Source organism: Mixophyes fleayi, chromosome 2 (genome assembly GCF_038048845.1).
Source record: "Mixophyes fleayi isolate aMixFle1 chromosome 2, aMixFle1.hap1, whole genome shotgun sequence".
Lineage (NCBI taxonomy): Eukaryota > Metazoa > Chordata > Amphibia > Anura > Limnodynastidae > Mixophyes > Mixophyes fleayi.
In genome coordinates this window covers 13168113-13186427 of record NC_134403.1, presented here as the reverse complement: position 1 = coordinate 13186427, position 18315 = coordinate 13168113, and the positions used below count along the sequence as shown (strand labels likewise).

Here is an 18315-nt window from a genome sequence, read left to right as displayed (position 1 = left end):
CCGCTGGCATAATCAGATGAGTCAGGCGGCCTGATTGTGAACTCTATCTCCCATGTGATACAATGACTGAGATAACATCTACACGATCATGGTATTAACCATTTGGAAGGATCCTTTGATTTTATATAACTTTGAAATAATCCAGAATCACCTTTATTCATACTCTTTTTCTCTATATGTGCACTATAGGTGTTTTTTGAATGCAATAATCTTATTGGTCCTCATTATTAACGCTTGGAGTAAATGTTAATTGGTTTATGATTTATTTATGACTGTGTATGTGTATAATGTGTTTTTATTTATAATCATTGTAATCTTTAATACATTTTATTTATATACAATAATACAACTACATGATGGTATGGTTTACTTTAAAGAGGATCTATTTTTGCTCTTCTTTGACTTGTCCTTTATTTAATTCATAATTGAAGTTGCTACACAACTACTTCTATGAAGAAGCTGTATAGATCCCCTCCTGAGTTCACTAATTGTGGTTTAATACTATTTTAGTAGAACTTTCTTTTTGGGTTCTCCTTGCAAACTGTTCTTCTTCTGCTGAGCCACTCTGTCAGTCTCTATACTGGTTGCCTGTTTTTCAATGAATCCAATATAAAATTCTTTTACTAACATACAAGGCTATCTCCTCACTTGTCTCAAAATATCTCCCAAATTGACAACTCCGTTCTGTACAAGATTTGCGTCTCTCTTCCACTCTTATCACATCCTCCCATTCTTGGTTACAAGATTTTTTTTCGGGCTGCACCCACTTTGTGGAATTCCCTCCCTCGCACAATAAGACTCTCCTCTAGTCTACAAGCTTTCAAGCGTTCTCTGAAAACCCACCTCTTCAGACAAGCTTATAATATTCCTCAACCAGCATCTTAATCTCCCTAGGTTACCCTATTTGCACCCTCTACACAACTAACACAAGACTACAACCCTCTGACCAACATAGTTGTGTGACTGATCACACAGCCCACTCAATACTTTTTATCATTTCATGTGAGTATTTACGCCTGAAGGCGCTGTCCTTCTCCTCCTATTTCCTTTTCATATATAAATATATATTTGCAAATTATGATTGTGAAAACGTAATGCATAAGCAATGTACTAAACGTGGTGTTTTCTATTAAAATTACTTTTACAACTGTCCTGTACTATCCTGTGCCTTTCTATGCTGCATAACTTAATCTGTTCCGGTCTATGTCAAACTAATACCCAATATCATCAAATTTTCTTGTGTTGCACCCTCCTACGGCGTATGACATGAACCTCCCTGGAGAAAACACTGGGCTGCACACAGTAAAACCAGACTAGGGGGGGCAAAATAGGTAGATCTGTCTGTGGTTGTTGCATCTGGTTCATAAATACTACTTGTCCCTATATTAAAGTGTCCCTTCTATTATTCATCATTGCATTGTCCAAAGCACCTTTCTATAAAATGCCACCTCCATTAATAAACTGGCTGCTGGAAAGTAACTATTTAAACATAATTGACAAACTCCTTATTGACCAGGGGTACTCCATTTTTGGTTAGCGCGGGTTATACAAGAACGACATTTTTGGTATCCCAATGAATTTGTATTGTTTTATTATGATAGATGTTGTTTATTGTGAAAGCATTTTTTTTAGAATTTGTGTTTCACTATCTTTCTATATTTAGTGTATATGATCCTAAAACAGTAAAAGTCACACCATAAATTTATCTATTCATTATTGTATTCATGAAATCAGTGAACACCAAGAACAATGTTTTACTATGTGGTCCCCTAGGTTTTCTGTTTACTTAGGGACTAATTATGTGTCATTCAAACAGCCTTTTTTTAAAGAAAATATATATATATTACACACATATATAAATATATATATATAATACTTTTTATTTGCAGGGTTTCTTATCTCCAGTCCTTATGCACCAACAGCAGCTCATGTTTTTTGGATTTCTTTAATCATGCACAGGTGATTTAGTCTACTACGCTGGGTCAGTAATTATCCCACCTGTTTCCACAGACAGATCCTCAGACATGAGCTGTAAGGACTAGAGTTACTGTATTAGTGTATCCTCTAGAACTGGGGCAGGCAACCTGCGGCTCTCCAGGTGTTGTGAAACTACAAGTCCCAGCATGCTTTGCCAGTAGATAACCAGCAGATAGGTGGCAAGGCATGCTGGGATTTGTAATTTCACAACACCTGGAGAGCCGCAGGTTTCCTACCCCTGCCCTAGAAGGTCAGGAAAGACCTTGGCCCTGACATATCAGCACTAGATCCGCCATTACTTTTTAAACTGCAATTTTATTAAAGGCAAAACCCGATGTCTCATCTGGGTTTTCTTGTACCGGGTCTCTCCTACAAAGAGTCCCCAGTTATCATATGATCAGGGGGATTCCTGGAGGCAGAAGTACCACATCCTGCACGCTGTTAGTAACGTTTCCTGGCCATCTGTCCTGGGCCGTCAGTGACAGACTGGCTCCACACATGTGGCATCGCTCAGGGGTATGTAAGGTCCAAATCCAGCATCAGTAATATTTTGTCATTTTGCCTAAAAATGTAGGGTCATAAATGGCCTAAAAGAATTCTTTTTTTATTATTACATTTACATGAAAACTTTCATCTATACTATTAGGTTATTGAATTATTGTTTTAACTTTCTTTGCAGCCTGAAAACATTTAAACATTTGCAGTTGATCAGCCATGGAGAATTATTCAGTTCTGGACAATAATATAACTCAAGTGTCCATCTACACAGAGAAGAACGTTGAGACAGTGAGGACCTCTATGTTGACCCTGATGCTCCTTTGCTTCTGCTTCTTCCTGTACTTCATGAAAATTTTGCTCAGTGTCTACTTCACCACTGCACATGTCAGAGACAACGCTCGCTATATTCTCTTTGCCCACATGCTTATCACTGATACATATTACCTGCTTGTGAGTTTTGTCCTGTTGGCATTCGCAATATACGTCATATACCTTCCTCTGTTGCTCTGCTACATGATAATGACCACAGCATTAACCTCGTATGTTGTCACACCATACAATCTGGCTGTCATGTCCCTGGAACGCTACATAGCGGTCTGTCATCCATTAAGACATGCAGGACTATGCACAGTGCACAAATCCGTTGCTGCCATCACCATCATGTGGGTCTTGGGTCTGCTGCCCAATGTTGCTGATATGATTGTCCTCATGAGTTCCTCTATTAAACTGAACACTTTCTTGTCTCTTCCCGTGATATGCCGTAATGAGGCTGTCACAATGACCCCACTTCATAATACTATCAAATCCCTTAATATTATGATTAGTCTTTCGCTAGTGGGATTAATTATTATATGTACGTACATCAGAGTAATAATGACAGCACAGAAAATCGATGGATCTTCTGCCTCTAAGGCTGGTAAGACTGTCATGCTCCACGCATTTCAGCTCCTGCTGTGCATGACTTCTTTAACCTCCTCATTTGTCGAAAGACAGTATAATCAGTTTGTCTTATTGCGCATCACTTTTTTCTTCCTCTTTATGTGCTTGCCACGGTTCCTTAGTCCTTTGATTTACGGCTTACGGGATGAGCTGTTCCGTAAATATATAAAAAAAATGTACTCAAAATAACCTACTTTAATAAAAAGAACTCTAAGAATCACACAAGTGGCACACAGTCTTACTGTGATGGTCGGTGGGCTTCCTTGGATGATTGTAAAGTGGTCATCTACTGCTCTGAAAAACAACTGTTTGCAAGTTTATGATTGGACACAGGCCCACAACCATTTTTTTCTCATGTAATAAACTTTATGGGCTAGATTTACTAAACTGAGGGTTTGAAAAAGTGGAGGTGTTGCCTATTGCAACCAATCAGATTCTAGCTATCATTTTGTAGAATGTACTAAATAAATGACAGAGAGAATCTAATTGGTTGCTATAGGCAACATCTCCACTTTTTCAAACCCGCCATTTAGTAAATCTAGCCCTATATGTTTGTTCTCTAACCTTGTGTCCTTTAATTTACACATTTTACTGTGTAACTATTTAAATAATTTATTTACATTTTTACCAATTTTTACCACCTTAATGACCAAAGGAATTTTGCTACCTTTGTGTCCAAAATAAATTTTCACAGTTTTGCTATAGGCTAGTTAGATGGGGAATTACTTTTTAGCTACTTAATGTACATAAATATATTTTATGTTGATCTTTTTTTTTTTTTAACAGAAAGGACTTTTGTGTTGAATTATTTGCATCATTGAATAAATGTTTTTTATCTGGATTATACAAAGAAAATACTCAGAAGTAGAGAAAAATGCATTTAACCACAGATCTGTCCTTATTGATTGTTGAACAATGAGTATAACTCCATATATATATCCCTAAATGATAAAAGATAATTGACAGTATAATGAGTGTGTTAAGAGAATACAACTATTATGAGCTAGTGTGAAAAATAAAACATGTGGAAGGGAGAGACTATAGTTTAATAAGGTCATTATAATTTAATGGTGGGATTTATTCATGAATCTCATGGTAGAACATTTTGCAAAGAAGTTTGTTGTGGATTCTGCAAGGAAACCATAATTACAATTTATTATGGCGGTAGGAATGATCCTGATCCACAGGATTTCTCTGAAGCTGCAAAATGAAAACATATGCTCTCTATGCAAGTAATAGACAACAGGTGGCCCTAGGGCCACATGCAGCTCTCCGAGCCCTCACATGCGGCCCCAGCTCCTACCTCCTTTGTGGTCATATTTGTGTGTTATAGCCTGTAACACTTGTTTATAATGCCTGATGATATGTTGCTACAGATAGGTGTTTCTCTCTTTGATTAAATTTATGGTTTCAAATTATTTCTGAGATTAAGGGTAATGTGTGGCCCTTCTGAAGGTTAGAGGATTGCCCCTGCGGGCCCTGCAGTATATCAGGTTTCCTACAGCTGCTCTATGCACTATTCTGAAACCGGCCCTAATTATCACATTTCTTATTGAATTTAGCTCCTCATCTCTAATTATAAATGGCATTGTTTTCATGTCTTGCTGTATATTTTGTTATTTATGCAGCTGTAAGTCTTATTAGCTTATTTTGTTTTTGTTAGTACATAATCACACATTCTACAATATTTTCATTTAGCACATAATTTGAAGCCCCTCAATCATACTATTGAGATGTGGTCATGTATTATATCTGGGTAATGTACATACATTAACTCCAGGGGCGGGCTGGCTCAGTCTTACTGCTATTAGGGCCGGGGGGTAGGCTGGCCTGTTTTCACCGGCGGCCGCTTCTCATGACACAGGATGCGGGCGCGTCTTGTCATGTGATGCAGCCGCCTGTGCACCCCCCGGGCTGACATCTCTCAGCCCGCGCTTGATTAATTCTTCATAGCATGGTCAGACATTATTAGTGATCTATGTTCCCCCTTTTGGTTTTCCAGAATTTGTAACCATCTGTAATTCTGTATGTTCTCTATCTACAGTTTCATGTAACTCTGACCTTACCCCCACTTCCTCTGTCATTGTCATGGGGTGCAGAAAGGCAATCCCATATTCTGCCAACTTACTACATGTTTTTTAGGTATGCCTGTCAGCAAAATAAATACATTTCTGTTTACAAATACAACTAGTAATAGTCATCACTTCTCTATAATTTCTTATTTACTTTATACAGATGAGATTTCGAGGGAGGTTGGCTCAGTGTAGATTGGAGGCTATGGGAGGGGGGGGGGGGGGGGGGATCGAAAGAAACCTAAGAGGGCACAGAAGTTAAATATGGGTCTGCTCGTCTCTCTTTTTTCTCCACTGTCTCCTACAAGTATGCGTGGACCTATACTGAGGGAACTGTTTCTAGAATATCCCAGTTATTTAATATATGTTAGGTGAAGAGGCATTACATAAATATTATAAAAAAATAGTACCCTTGACCCTACCTCTCCCTTTAGCTTACGATCCACTTGTGTCCTCTCCTTTGCCTCCAAACTACTTTAGCAGCTTGTACAACCACCTGAATTATTTTTTGTCCCACTCACTCTATACTTAACCCTCTGATATCAGGCTTCCACATTCTACACTCCACCAAGACTGCCCTCACTAAAGTGACCAATAATCTACTCAAGGCTAAGTGAAAGAATCCATTCTTCCTACTCAACCTCCATAACCTCTCTGCTGCTTTGGATACAGTCAACCACCCTCTTCTTCTCCACACACCTCACTACCTAGGCTTACAACTTTGTTCTCTCCTGGTTCCCCTCCTACCTTTCTGAATGCACCTTCAGTGTCTCTACTACTACTGAAACTACTGAGGTCTACACAGTCCAGCCAGACTAGTGTTGGTCAATACAAGTAGGATCCTGGGTACTTTGGTACAGATAGGTAGGTAGGCAATAAAATGCATAGTGTTGATTCCTTTATTCATGTACCTAAATTACTTCATTTAAACTCTACATACTTAACATCAATAACCATAAATAATGACACTGACACCAAGAAAGACACTGGAAGAAAGGTCACAGTTTATATAAATTGAAACAAAAATGAGGTGGCAGAGAGAGCAAGGCAGTCAGCTAAAAGCATATACCAATAAGGTGGGAGATCACCTTCCCACCGACCCATGTTAAACCTTATCTATTGGCAGGTACTATTGTGAGGCAATAAGCGACTATACCCCCTCTGGACTCAACGGTGTTATGGCCTTACTAGGCATCCCAGGGTCCTCCTTACTAGAGCAACCCAGAGTCTAGTGCTTCAAACGGGACAGTGACCATTAACCATGAACCGCGTAAGTACCGTCTGCTAACTGCAAGCCAACTGCGATGCTCTTCCACCACAGCCATGAACCTTTAGCGGCTCATGGCCAGCCATCCCGAAACCAATAACGGCCCCAAACCTGAGTAAAGTTTCTCAATAAAAGCCTAATGCCTTCTGTAGTTAAATGAACTCCATCTGTTCTAAACAGGTGTGCTTTGTCCATTGTGATTAGGGAATGCTCAACGACTGCGCCGTGTAGGGCTCTGATGTTCTGTCTGGTATAGCCATTAATTTTCTTTACTACACATGCTAAAGTGAGCAGGGGAATCTCTGATCTCCATGACAACCGGGGTATAATATTCGACCAACAGATCTTAATTTCCTGTCATTCCGCATGAATATGCTTCAAGTCTTCCCGAATACAAATAATTAAGTCAAGGAATTTGCCTTTACCCACATCATTGCCACCTAAATAAAAGACTTCCCATGGTAAAAGGGGGATGAGTACTGACCACTCCATTCCTCGCTTTCCTAATCACCTGATGTCAACTGGGTGGGAAAAACGTGACCAATTATGTGCCAAGTTATACTTTGATGCCCAAAATATGAAAGAGTTACCTATGACCCATATTTGCTTCTTCTTGCCAGCTGCACCTAGGACAAATAGATATACATCCTTATCAACATTTGCAGAAAAAAATGGGCACCGAAGCCATTGCCACCTAAAACTAGAGATGGTCACTGACCCCCGTGTTTTGGTTTTGGATTCGGTTTTGGATCTGGATTACTGTCGTGTTTTGGTTTTGGTTTTGGTTTTGCAAAACCGCCATTGCGTGTTTTGGTTTTGGTTTTGGTTTTGTTTGGTTTTGTTTTGCTATTTTTTTGGAAAATCCATGTTTTTGGGCCTAAATTAACCCAATTTAGTGCTCCAACTGTTTTAGAGACAAGTAATCTAATTGTTGAGGTAATAAATCATCCAAAAAAACAGTTTAATTCTTCGTTGGTAGGCCTATTCTACACACAAAACAGATTGTCTTCCTCTCCATCTATGCATATTGGCAATGCAGCCATCGTCTTTGAATGTATATTACACCCTACACTTATAGTTAAATATGTAAAGAAATGGAAAAAGCCAGTTTGGTTTCTGTCTCTCAAGGCCCCCCTCCACTTGTATAAAATACCAAAAAATTCAGCCATTATAGACTGTACAATATTAATTGACATGGAGAAAGCCAGTTTGGTTTCTGTCTCTCTAGGCCCCCCTCCACTTGTATAAAATACTAAAAAATTCAGCCATTATAGACTGTACAATATTAATTGACATGGAGAAAGACAGTTTGGGGTCACTCTGTCTCTCTAGGCCCCCCTCCACTTGTATAAAATACCAAAAAATTCAGCCATTATAGACTGTACAATATTAATTGACATGGAAAAAGCCAGTTTGGTTTCTGTCTCTCTAGGCCCCCCTCCACTTGTATAAAATACCCAAAAATTCAGCCATTATAGACTGTACAATATTATGAAAAATGGACAAAGCCAGTTTAGGGTCACTCTGTCTATGACACCCTACCCTTAAGGATAAATTGCCCTAACAGCAGCCTTTCAAGATGGTATGTGATATGGAAATGCCACAAGTCCCTTTCCTCTTTGGGGGTAGATTGCACCCTACACTTACATAGAAAGTTTTAAAAAGATGTTATCGGCATCATCTTCAGCTTAGTCCTCACCCTCATCAGTGTGTACGTCATCATCACAGACTATCAATTCATCGCCGCTTGAATCCGCCATTAGAGAACAGTCAGTGCTTGGATGTCTTGGATGGTGAAGGCCTTCCTCGTGGAAGATGTAGTTCATTTTTATAAACATCATTTTCTCCACATTTTTGGGAAGTAACCTTCTACGGCGATCACTGACTAAGTTCCCTGCTGTGCTGAACACTCGTTCAGAGTACACACTGGAGGGTGGGCAGCTTAGGTATTGCAAAGCAAGTTTGTACATGGGTTTCCAAATGGCCTGCTTTTCTTCCCAGTAAGGAAAGGGACTGTCTGACATTTCCATATCAACTACCTCTTGAAAGTAATCCTCCACCATCCTTTGCATGTTTATATTCATATTGGATGGAGTTATGGGCAAAGTGACACATTTTTTTGAAAAATCCTTCAAACCAGCCCAGATGTTAAATTGTTCTCGTCTGCCCCCTGTGTCTTCCCTGCTTCTTTTTTGGAAATTTTATTTTTTACGAGCAACAGCTTGAGAAAGTGAAGGAGGACACGTCGTCAAGCCGAGGCCCAGTTCAGCAGCCAACTTGCTGAGCAATAGCTCCTTGCAAAAGTTCACATCTCGCTCATTTACAAGTAAAGACTCAATGTAGGTTTTAAACCTTGGATCAAGCACAGTGGCCAAAACGTACTGATCCGAGTTCAAGATCTTAATAACTCGAGGATCATTGTGAAGCGAATTAAGTACTTGATCGACAAGGCCAACATACTTTGCTGAATTGCTTGCTTTCAGCTCCTCCTTCATTTTCTCAAGCTGCTTTTCCAATAGTCTAATTAAAGGAATGACTTGGCTCAAACTAGCAGAGTCTGCACTGACCTCACATGTCACAACTTCAAATGGTTTCAGCACCTTGCACAGCACTGAAAGGATTCCCCACTGTGCAAGAGTGAAATACATCCCCCCTCCTTTCCCAATGTCATGACTTGTGCAATATGCTTGGATGGCTTTGCGCTGTTCCTCCATCCTCTGAAGCATGTACAGGGTGGAATTCCACCGAGTTACCACCTCTTGCTTAAGTTGGTGGCAGGGCAAGTTAAACTGCTCTTGGAGCTGCTGTAATCTCCTACATGCTGTGGCTGAATGCCTGAAATGGCCTGAAATTTTACGGGCCACCGAAAGCATCTCCTGCACCTCACGGTTATTTCGTAGGAAGCTCTGCACCACCAATTTGATGGTGTGAGCAAAACAGGGAATATGTTGGAAATCACCCAGCTGTAATGCTCGCACTATATTGTTGGCGTTATCTGAAATGACATACCCTGGGGAGAGTCCGAGTGGTATAAGCCATGCATCAATCACATCTCTCAGTTTGCGTAACAAATTGTCAGCCGTATGCCTGTTAGTGAAGCCGGTGATACAAAGAGTGGCCTGCCTGTGACAAATGTTACGTAGTGGTGTACATGCTGCTGCTGTTCCTGCTGGTGAAGGTGAATGACCAACCCAGTGGGCTGTCACAGTCATATAGTCTTTGGTTTGGCCACTTCCACTTGTCCACATATCTGTGGTTAAGTGAACAGTGGGCAGAATGGCATTTTTCAGCGCAATCTCTACATTTTTACACACTTTTTGGTATAGTTGTGGAATAGCTTTACGGGAGAAATGGTGTCGCGATGGAATTCTGTAACGCGGACACAAAACCTCAATTAACTGTGAAAAACCAGCTGCGTTTATTGTGGAGATTGGACGCAGATCTAACACTAACATTGCAGCCATGGCGTCTGTGATTCGCTTGGCGGCTGGGTGACTGCTGTCATATTTGCTTCCCCTAGCAAATGATTGTTTCACAGTTAATTGCTGAAATGTAGGACTGCTCATTTTATTAACCTGCCTCTGGGATGACGATTCACCCCCAGCAGCAGCAACAGCAGCAGCAGGACTAACGCTTTCTTCAGAGGAATCAATAATAGTGCCAGCCTTAAGTGGGATGCCGGGCTAACTCCGAGCGCTACTGAGGATATTGATGAGGATGGTGTGGTGGGTGTATTTTGTAGCCGTCGGTATGTCGGTGAGCGGAGGGTCTTAGCTGATGAGGGAGTGCTTGTATTCTTTTGGGAAGAACTTTCAGCTTTTCCCAACACTTTGCCATGAACTCTCGTTAAATGGCGTAACATAGACGAGGTTCCAAGATGGTTAAGGTCCCTCCCTCGACTGACTGTGGCTTCACATACACTACAAATGGCTATACAATTGTTGTCTGGATTTGGGTAGAAATAATTCCACACATAAGAAGTGGATTTTTTTGTTTTATGCCCAGGCATGACAATGGCCTTTTTCTTGTCACGTGCCAGAACTGCTGCCACTGGTGCAGGACTTACACAAACAACCTCATCCTCATCAACATCCTCATTAGCGCCCTCGTCGCCTACACAAATCTCCCCCTCATCCTCTTCTAATTCCAAAGTGGCATCCTCAATTTGGGTATCACCGGCTACACTCGGGCTATTAAGGCACACATCAGCAGAATGCTCACGATTAGACATCCCACTGTTGGATGGACTCTCCACAGGGATTGTTGTCATTTGTGAATCAGAGCAAATATTCTCCTGTAATGCCTCACTGTTATCTTGCAGCTCGGCTTTGACGCGTACCAGTAGTTGTGCACCAATTGTAGGCTGGGTAACTTTTTGGGATCTGCCACTAATAGCCAAAGGTGAAGGCCTCATTCTCTCTTTGCCACTGCGTGTGTAGAATGGCATGCTTGCAATTTTTTTTTTATCGTCACTTAACTTTTGCTCAGTTACACTTCTTTTTCGCTTCAATACAGTAAATTTTTTTTTTGTTTTTGTTTTTTGCACTAATTTGAAAACACTCTGTTGTTTGACATCGCCTTGGCCAGATGACATACTGGGAACACTAACATCAGGACTGGTGACAGAACCTGGTTGCTCATTCAGATCATATGTGGACTGCTTTGAATCCATTCTGAGCGCAAACCACTGGGGAGTGCTAAAAATTATTTAGTAGATACTGCTGACAGTTATGACTTTTGACAGCAAGAAATATTAATGCACAATTAGGGAGGACACCCCAAAAGCACTGAGGAGTGCTAAAAATTATTTAGTAGATACTGCTGACAGATATGACTTTTGACAGCCAGAAATATTAATGCACAATTAGGGAGGACACCCCAAAAGCACTGAGGAGTGCTAAAAATTATTTAGTAGATACTGCTGACAGATATGACTTTTGACAGCCAGAAATATTAATGCACAATTAGGGAGGACACCCCAAAAGCACTGAGGTGTGCTAAAAATTATTTAGTAGATACTGCTGACAGAAATGACTTTTGACAGCCAGAAATATTAATGCACAATTAGGGAGGACACCCCAAAAGCACTCAGGAGTGCTAAAAATTATTTGGTAGATACTGCTGACAGATATGACTTTTGACAGCCAGAAATATTAATGCACAATTAGGGAGGACACCCCAAAAGCACTGAGGAGTGCTAAAAATTATTTAGTAGATACTGCTGACAGATATGACTTTTGACAGCCAGAAATATTAATGCACAATTAGGGAGGACACCCCAAAAGCACTGAGGAGTGCTAAAAATTATTTAGTAGATACTGCTGACAGATATGACTTTTGACAGCCAGAAATATTAATGCACAATTAGGGAGGACACCCCAAAAGCACTGAGGAGTGCTAAAAATTATTTAGTAGATACTGCTGACAGATATGACTTTTGACAGCCAGAAATATTAATGCACAATTAGGGAGGACACCCCAAAAGCACTGAGGAGTGCTACAAATTATTTAGTAGATACTGCCGACAGATATGACTTTTGACAGCCAGAAATATTAATGCACAATTAGGGAGGACACCCCAAAAGCACTGAGGAGTGCTAAAAATTATTTAGTAGATACTGCTGACAGATATGACTTTTGACAGCCAGAAATATTAATGCACAATTAGGGAGGACACCCCAAAAGCACTGAGGAGTGCTAAAAATTATTTAGTAGATACTGCTGACAGATATGACTTTTGACAGCCAGAAATATTAATGCACAATTAGGGAGGACACCCCAAAAGCACTGAGGAGTGCTAAAAATTATTTAGTAGATACTGCTGACAGATATGACTTTTGACAGCCAGAAATATTTATGCACAATTATGGGGGACACCCCAAAAGCGCTGGGGAGTGCCAAATATGAAGAAAAAATAATAAACCTCTATCCTCCTCTCTGCACTAGCGATTTTGGTTAGAGCAATTGCAAGAACAATATTGTATTCTCTGTCCCTGCTCTAATTAGCCTATGACTACACCCTGCTCTCTCCCTCTGTCAAATGGCGATGGATTGCTGTGGAGGCGTGTATTTATAAAGTTGAAGTATCGCGAGAACCGAGCCCCGAGATCCGACGACGTCACAATGACGTTCGACCTCGATTTGGATTCGGAATGGGCGGGAGAGTACCGAGCTGCTCAGCTCGGTACTCGGATACCCAAAGTTCGGGTGGGTTCGGTTCTCGGAGAACCGGACCCGCCCATCTCTACCTAAAACACACAAAAGAAAAACTTTCCTTTCCTTTACCAGAGGCCTAATTGTCGTAACAGGATCCTGAGGCCCATCTATTACCACGGCAGGAATCTAACGTACTGCTACATCCTCACACCTTAAATATGACCCTCCTTACCAGAGGGAAAACTTGTACAAAGCCGAATGCGACTGTTAGGATCCCCTCCAGCCAGTACAGCGAAACCCGGAGTCTGCTCCGAAAGTCCGGTGTTCACTGTTGCCCCTAGTGGTGGGGACAGACTTGGCTGCAGACAAACAGAGGGTCATGAGATGTGCACTGGCTGGGGAGAACCCTGGAATAGAGTTACAGAGGCCGTAGAGTAGGAAGTGCAGGAGGGAGTCCGGTGAGACACCGAGTGGATGGTGTCAAGACTGATATATCACTCGTGGCCACTGGAATAAATAAGGAATAGTTGATAGAGAAGTCCCCTGATCCACAGCGACTTCTGTACCGGCGCTTGTCTGGAAAGGAACTTGCAGTGATAGGTAAAGATGATGAAACTGCACGTAGGCAGTAGTCAAGGGTAACTACAACCCACAGTACAGATGAGAGTCCGGAGATTTTAGGGGTAACAGTTCTTAGGCAGTTGCCAGGGGTAACTACAACCCACAGTACCGGTGAGAGTCTGGAGATTTGAGAGAAACAGTTCTTTGGCGGTTGCCAGGGGTAACTACAATTATAGACACATGGTGATATATGTAAACAGTCAAAAGTACCTGTGGAAAGGTTGAGTCCGGAGCCAAAGGAAGATTGTTGAAATCTGAGCACAGAGATGCTGCAGGGGCTGCGTCTCGGTATTAGGTTAGGATGAGCAGAGGAACTACAGCTCACGCTGGTGCCATGCCTGGGAGCACAACTTTAACGGGGTCCAGGAGAAAACTGACTGGAACTGGTGAGTAGATAGTAGAATCGTCAGGAACAGAATCAGGTCTGGTACACGGGATATCAACACAGGAGAAGAGTCAAAGCAGAGTTGAGTGGATACACAGGGAAATCCAATGAAGAGTAGTCAGGAATGAAAGCGGTCTGGTACACGGGAACACACTAAGCCGGCAGGAAACAACAGGAGCAGGTAACAGGGCAAACACAAGGGAGCAGAACACTAAGGTAAACGTATTACCGGCAATCCTGCAGAGGATTAGCCGGCTGTTTAAGGAGAGCAGAACCAATAGGTTGCAGGTGATAATGAGGAGCCAGGTGAATGAGCTCAGAGAAACAGGCTGGCCAGGTGAGGCATCATATAGAAAAGACAGCATGAATTGAGGGCAGATTCTGACAGAGAACAGACCTAACTGACCCTATCTAATAACTATCTAATCTATCTAGCTAATCTATCTGCTTATCTGATCTACCTAAAGTAATCTATCTAATCTATCTAAGAACTAAACTAACTACCTATCTAAACACCCAGTGGCTATCTAACTTACCCAACTACCTACCTCTCCCTATCTATCTATCTATCTATCTATCTATCTAGTTACTCTGACAGAGAGCCCGGCAAGTCATAACAACGACAATCAAATATCAACTAATCAGTAATCCAAAATGCTGCTATTGTAATGTTGAGGGCATAACAACATAGTGGAGGAGCAGAAAGTCCCATAAACCATCGAATCAGGAATCTAGCTGTTGTTAGTTTAACTGACCCTCCTTACCAGAGGGCAGCTACAGACGTCAGGGAAACTGCCACCACCCAGTACAGGCCAGCACGCCTCTTCAGCTTGAGAGGGTAACTGATATGGAGAAGGAAGGAAAGCTAAGGCTGGTAACCCAAGTGAAGGTGAAAACCCATAAAACACCGGAGGCACCCCACTAATCAGGCCTTGATCTAAGGAAAAAATTTTAAAAAATTGCATTCCCCTTGTTCAACACAGCGAGCGGCATAACCCTGGGTCACCCACCAACAGAGAAGGAAAATTGAGCGGTAAAAGAGTGGAAGTGGTTTGATTAACATAAATTACACATCAGGTCTTATGTACCTCGTATAAGCATGTGACTTCCATCTCCCCAGTGCCTGAATTTCTGAAATGGATGCACCCCTGACGGCTACAGCTTTAGCTGCCCCTATCCGAAACGAATGGGTGCCATAAAGCACCGGGTCCAAACCTATAAAGGTCAGGGAATGTTTTAGCAGTGCGCTAAATTGGAATTCTGTCAATGGTGACTTATCCGAATGTACTAACCACAAACCTTCACTTTGGGGGTGAGACTTAGCAAAATTAGTACACAGTAGAACCAGACATATCACCTTGTCTGTTAACCAATGACCCCTGCCGGCCCGATCTCTCTTTGATCTTCTTATCTTACATTGAATAAATATAGGCTGGAGCACTATATGTCTATATAGCAAAGCTGTATCTGTAGGTGTTCTGGAGTGTGCAACCAGCTCACTAACTCTAAACACCCTGTGAAAAGCTAAAGAGAATGCCACACTGAATAAAAGCGTTTCGTAAGGATCAAAGGTAATCTCCGCCAGGGTTGTAATCAATCTAGACAATGTCAGCTGGTCTATGGGCCGGCATTTATCTGTAAAAGTTGGTTGAATCCTCGCCCATCCTTTTAGCGCTTTGTAGATAATGAAGGACTTGATACGATCTTGTGCATTATTAATCCTGGACATAAACGAAATGCCAGCTAACATGGAAGCCATATTTGATTTTGACACCCCCTCATTATATCGCTCCCACCTAAAATCTGACATAGAGGCGATCTGACCTAACTGATCGCTGTTTACTGCCGCTTGATAATCCAACCACCGCTGCCACTCCAAATGATAAACCTTTCTAGTGGATGGGGCCAGAGACACTTCTGCAAGACACCTTATCCCGACTCCACCATCTGCCAAACATAAGGGGGACAAATCAGGCCTGCCAGACGGGCGTGTGGTGCCAGAGTTTTAAACCGAGAAAGAGCGTCGGCTAGCTCGTTATCTGCACCAGGAGCTTCTAATTCCAGGCATTTCAAAATCAGAACCCACAATAGATTAATCGCTGGACGTGAGGAGGCACCCTTTCAATTAATAGCCTGAACCACACCAAGATTATCACACGAAAATACCACGCTCCGGTCTCGCAGACAAGGAGCCCACAATTCTAAGGTTACTACTATAGAAAACAATTCTAATGCTAGCAAGTTCCCAGTCAAAACCTTTAACCCACCATCAATAAGGCCAAGAGGCAGCACACCACTCCCCTTGAGAGAAGCCCCAAAGCCTTTTGACCCAGAAGCATCCGGGTGCAAATCTAAAGTGACACTAGATATTGGTTGGGTGGGCCATATTCGAATCCCGTTAAATTGCAAAAGAAAAAGCCTCCAAATCCACAAACCCTTTTTCAGTTCTTTGCCCAAATGAATCCACGAATGAGGGCTACTAAAATCCACTGTGGCCAATTGGAACTTCCTACAAAAAACACGCCCTTAAGGGATAACCTGACATGCAAAATGAAAAGAGTCTAGGAGAGATTGAATTGTACGTAATGTACTATAAGTGTTTCTACTATCAGATCTTCCAACTTTTATTTTTTTCAAGGGGTAAACAACAACAGCCTGTTACTGTGTCAATTTCAATGCCCACAAAGGACAGACATGTGACAGGACCCTCCGTTTCATCCCGGGCAACTGGAACGCCCATAATCCGGAACAATGCTTGAACAGTATAAAGGATATTAGAGCAGAGAGAAGAATCGGTTGGCCCCACGAAAAGAAAATCATCTAAATAGTGCGCTCACCCATGATGACCTGTTCCCGCTTGCACGCACCAATGAAGAAAAGAACTAAAAGCCTCAAAATACGGATATGAGACTGAACAGCCCATTGGAAGACATCTGTCAATGTAGTAGCCACCATCTATTTTAAAGCCCATGAATTTAAATGACTAGGAGTGAAGGGAGAGAAGCCGAAACGCAGATTCTATATCTAATTTTGCTATCTGGGCAAAATTAGAATAAGGGGGAACAGGAGGAGAGGGAAGGAAAAGGGGAAAAAGGAAGAACTAGAGGGCTGAAGAGAGAAAGCAGAGGCTTGGAAAAAAGATAAAAAATTAGATGTAAGGGCGGAAAGAATCAAGTCAGGAGATATAAAACAATAAAAACAAAGAGAAAGAATAAAGGAAGACACAGGATTCCAGAATACTAAGCCTGTTATCTGGATCCTTGGAAAAGAGGAAGTTGGACTCTGCTACGCTGACTAATATGAACTAGCCATACACTCCCACTGGATCCCATTGGCTGTTCACTCTGATGATTTAACCCTGAAGTGGTAAGTACATGCTGGGCAAAAACCCATAATTTTAAATGCATTTGGCTTAATGGCCTCTCTTTATCTTTGAAATGTATTTTGTACCACACGTTAAACATCACAGAACTACGGCCAGCCTTTGCTAGATGTAAACCCCTATACCTGGGAGGCTGTCAGCTGTGCATCCAGTTTTGTGATCTCTTCCTGATCAGCTGTGAGATCTCTACACAGACAAGTTGAAAAATACTGATTTCTGGTACGCATATATCTGCAGAAGTGTGTCCTGGTTTATGTGGGTGTCACTTACAGAACATGGAAATATTCTAAGTCCTGTTACTATAAGCTAATAAACTGCCACTATATATCTGGCACACTCATACCCTCATTATTGGGTATACTACATATATTGTGGTGTCCTCTACATTGGTTTCCTCTACACTGGTGTTTGGTCCTATGGTGGATTCCTGTGTGATTCAAATATCATATTATTATACTACACTATTGTGCGCCCCCTCCTCCATTTCTCTTATATATATATATATATATATATATATATTGTTAATTATTACTTCGGCAACCCGAAAATCAGGATGTCTCTCCAAACTCGGGACCATTGGGAGGTATGCTTTATCTAATCTGAATAAATTCAATATGAAATAGGAAATCTTGTTGTTTCACTGCTCTATAAATCTAGGCTTACATATGAACCTATTCCGTGCTTTGCAGGGAACCTCACTCTTTCTCGTGCAAATTTCTGTTCTACTCAATTATTGCCATCTTGTGCTTCAAACTCAGGCAGCGCAGCGGGATCTAGGCGTAGGAGGAGTATGATGTCACCGTAGACCATAGACGATTTTATTCCTGGTCTTGGTTGTTTTATACTTCATAAATAGCCTCCACATTAATTATTTTGTTTTTGACAAACTGCAAATTGAATTCTGGTTCTGGTATAGAGTCAATGGTATAAAACTGAAGCTGCATATATAACCAGGAAAGCTGCATATGTAATCAGGAAAGCTGCATATATAACCAGGAAAGCTGCATATATAACCAGG

The 18315-nt window shown here is 41.5% G+C and overlaps 1 protein-coding gene across 1 annotated transcript; it reads left to right on the top strand.

Moving 5' to 3' along the window:
- The first annotated feature begins 2775 nt into the window (after window positions 1–2775).
- LOC142140037 (odorant receptor 131-2-like) lies at window positions 2776–3603 on the top strand. Its single transcript, XM_075197900.1, has one exon. The coding sequence runs from the start codon at window positions 2776–2778 to the stop codon at window positions 3601–3603; it is 828 nt and encodes a 275-aa protein (XP_075054001.1).
- The last annotated feature ends 14712 nt before the right edge of the window (window positions 3604–18315 follow it).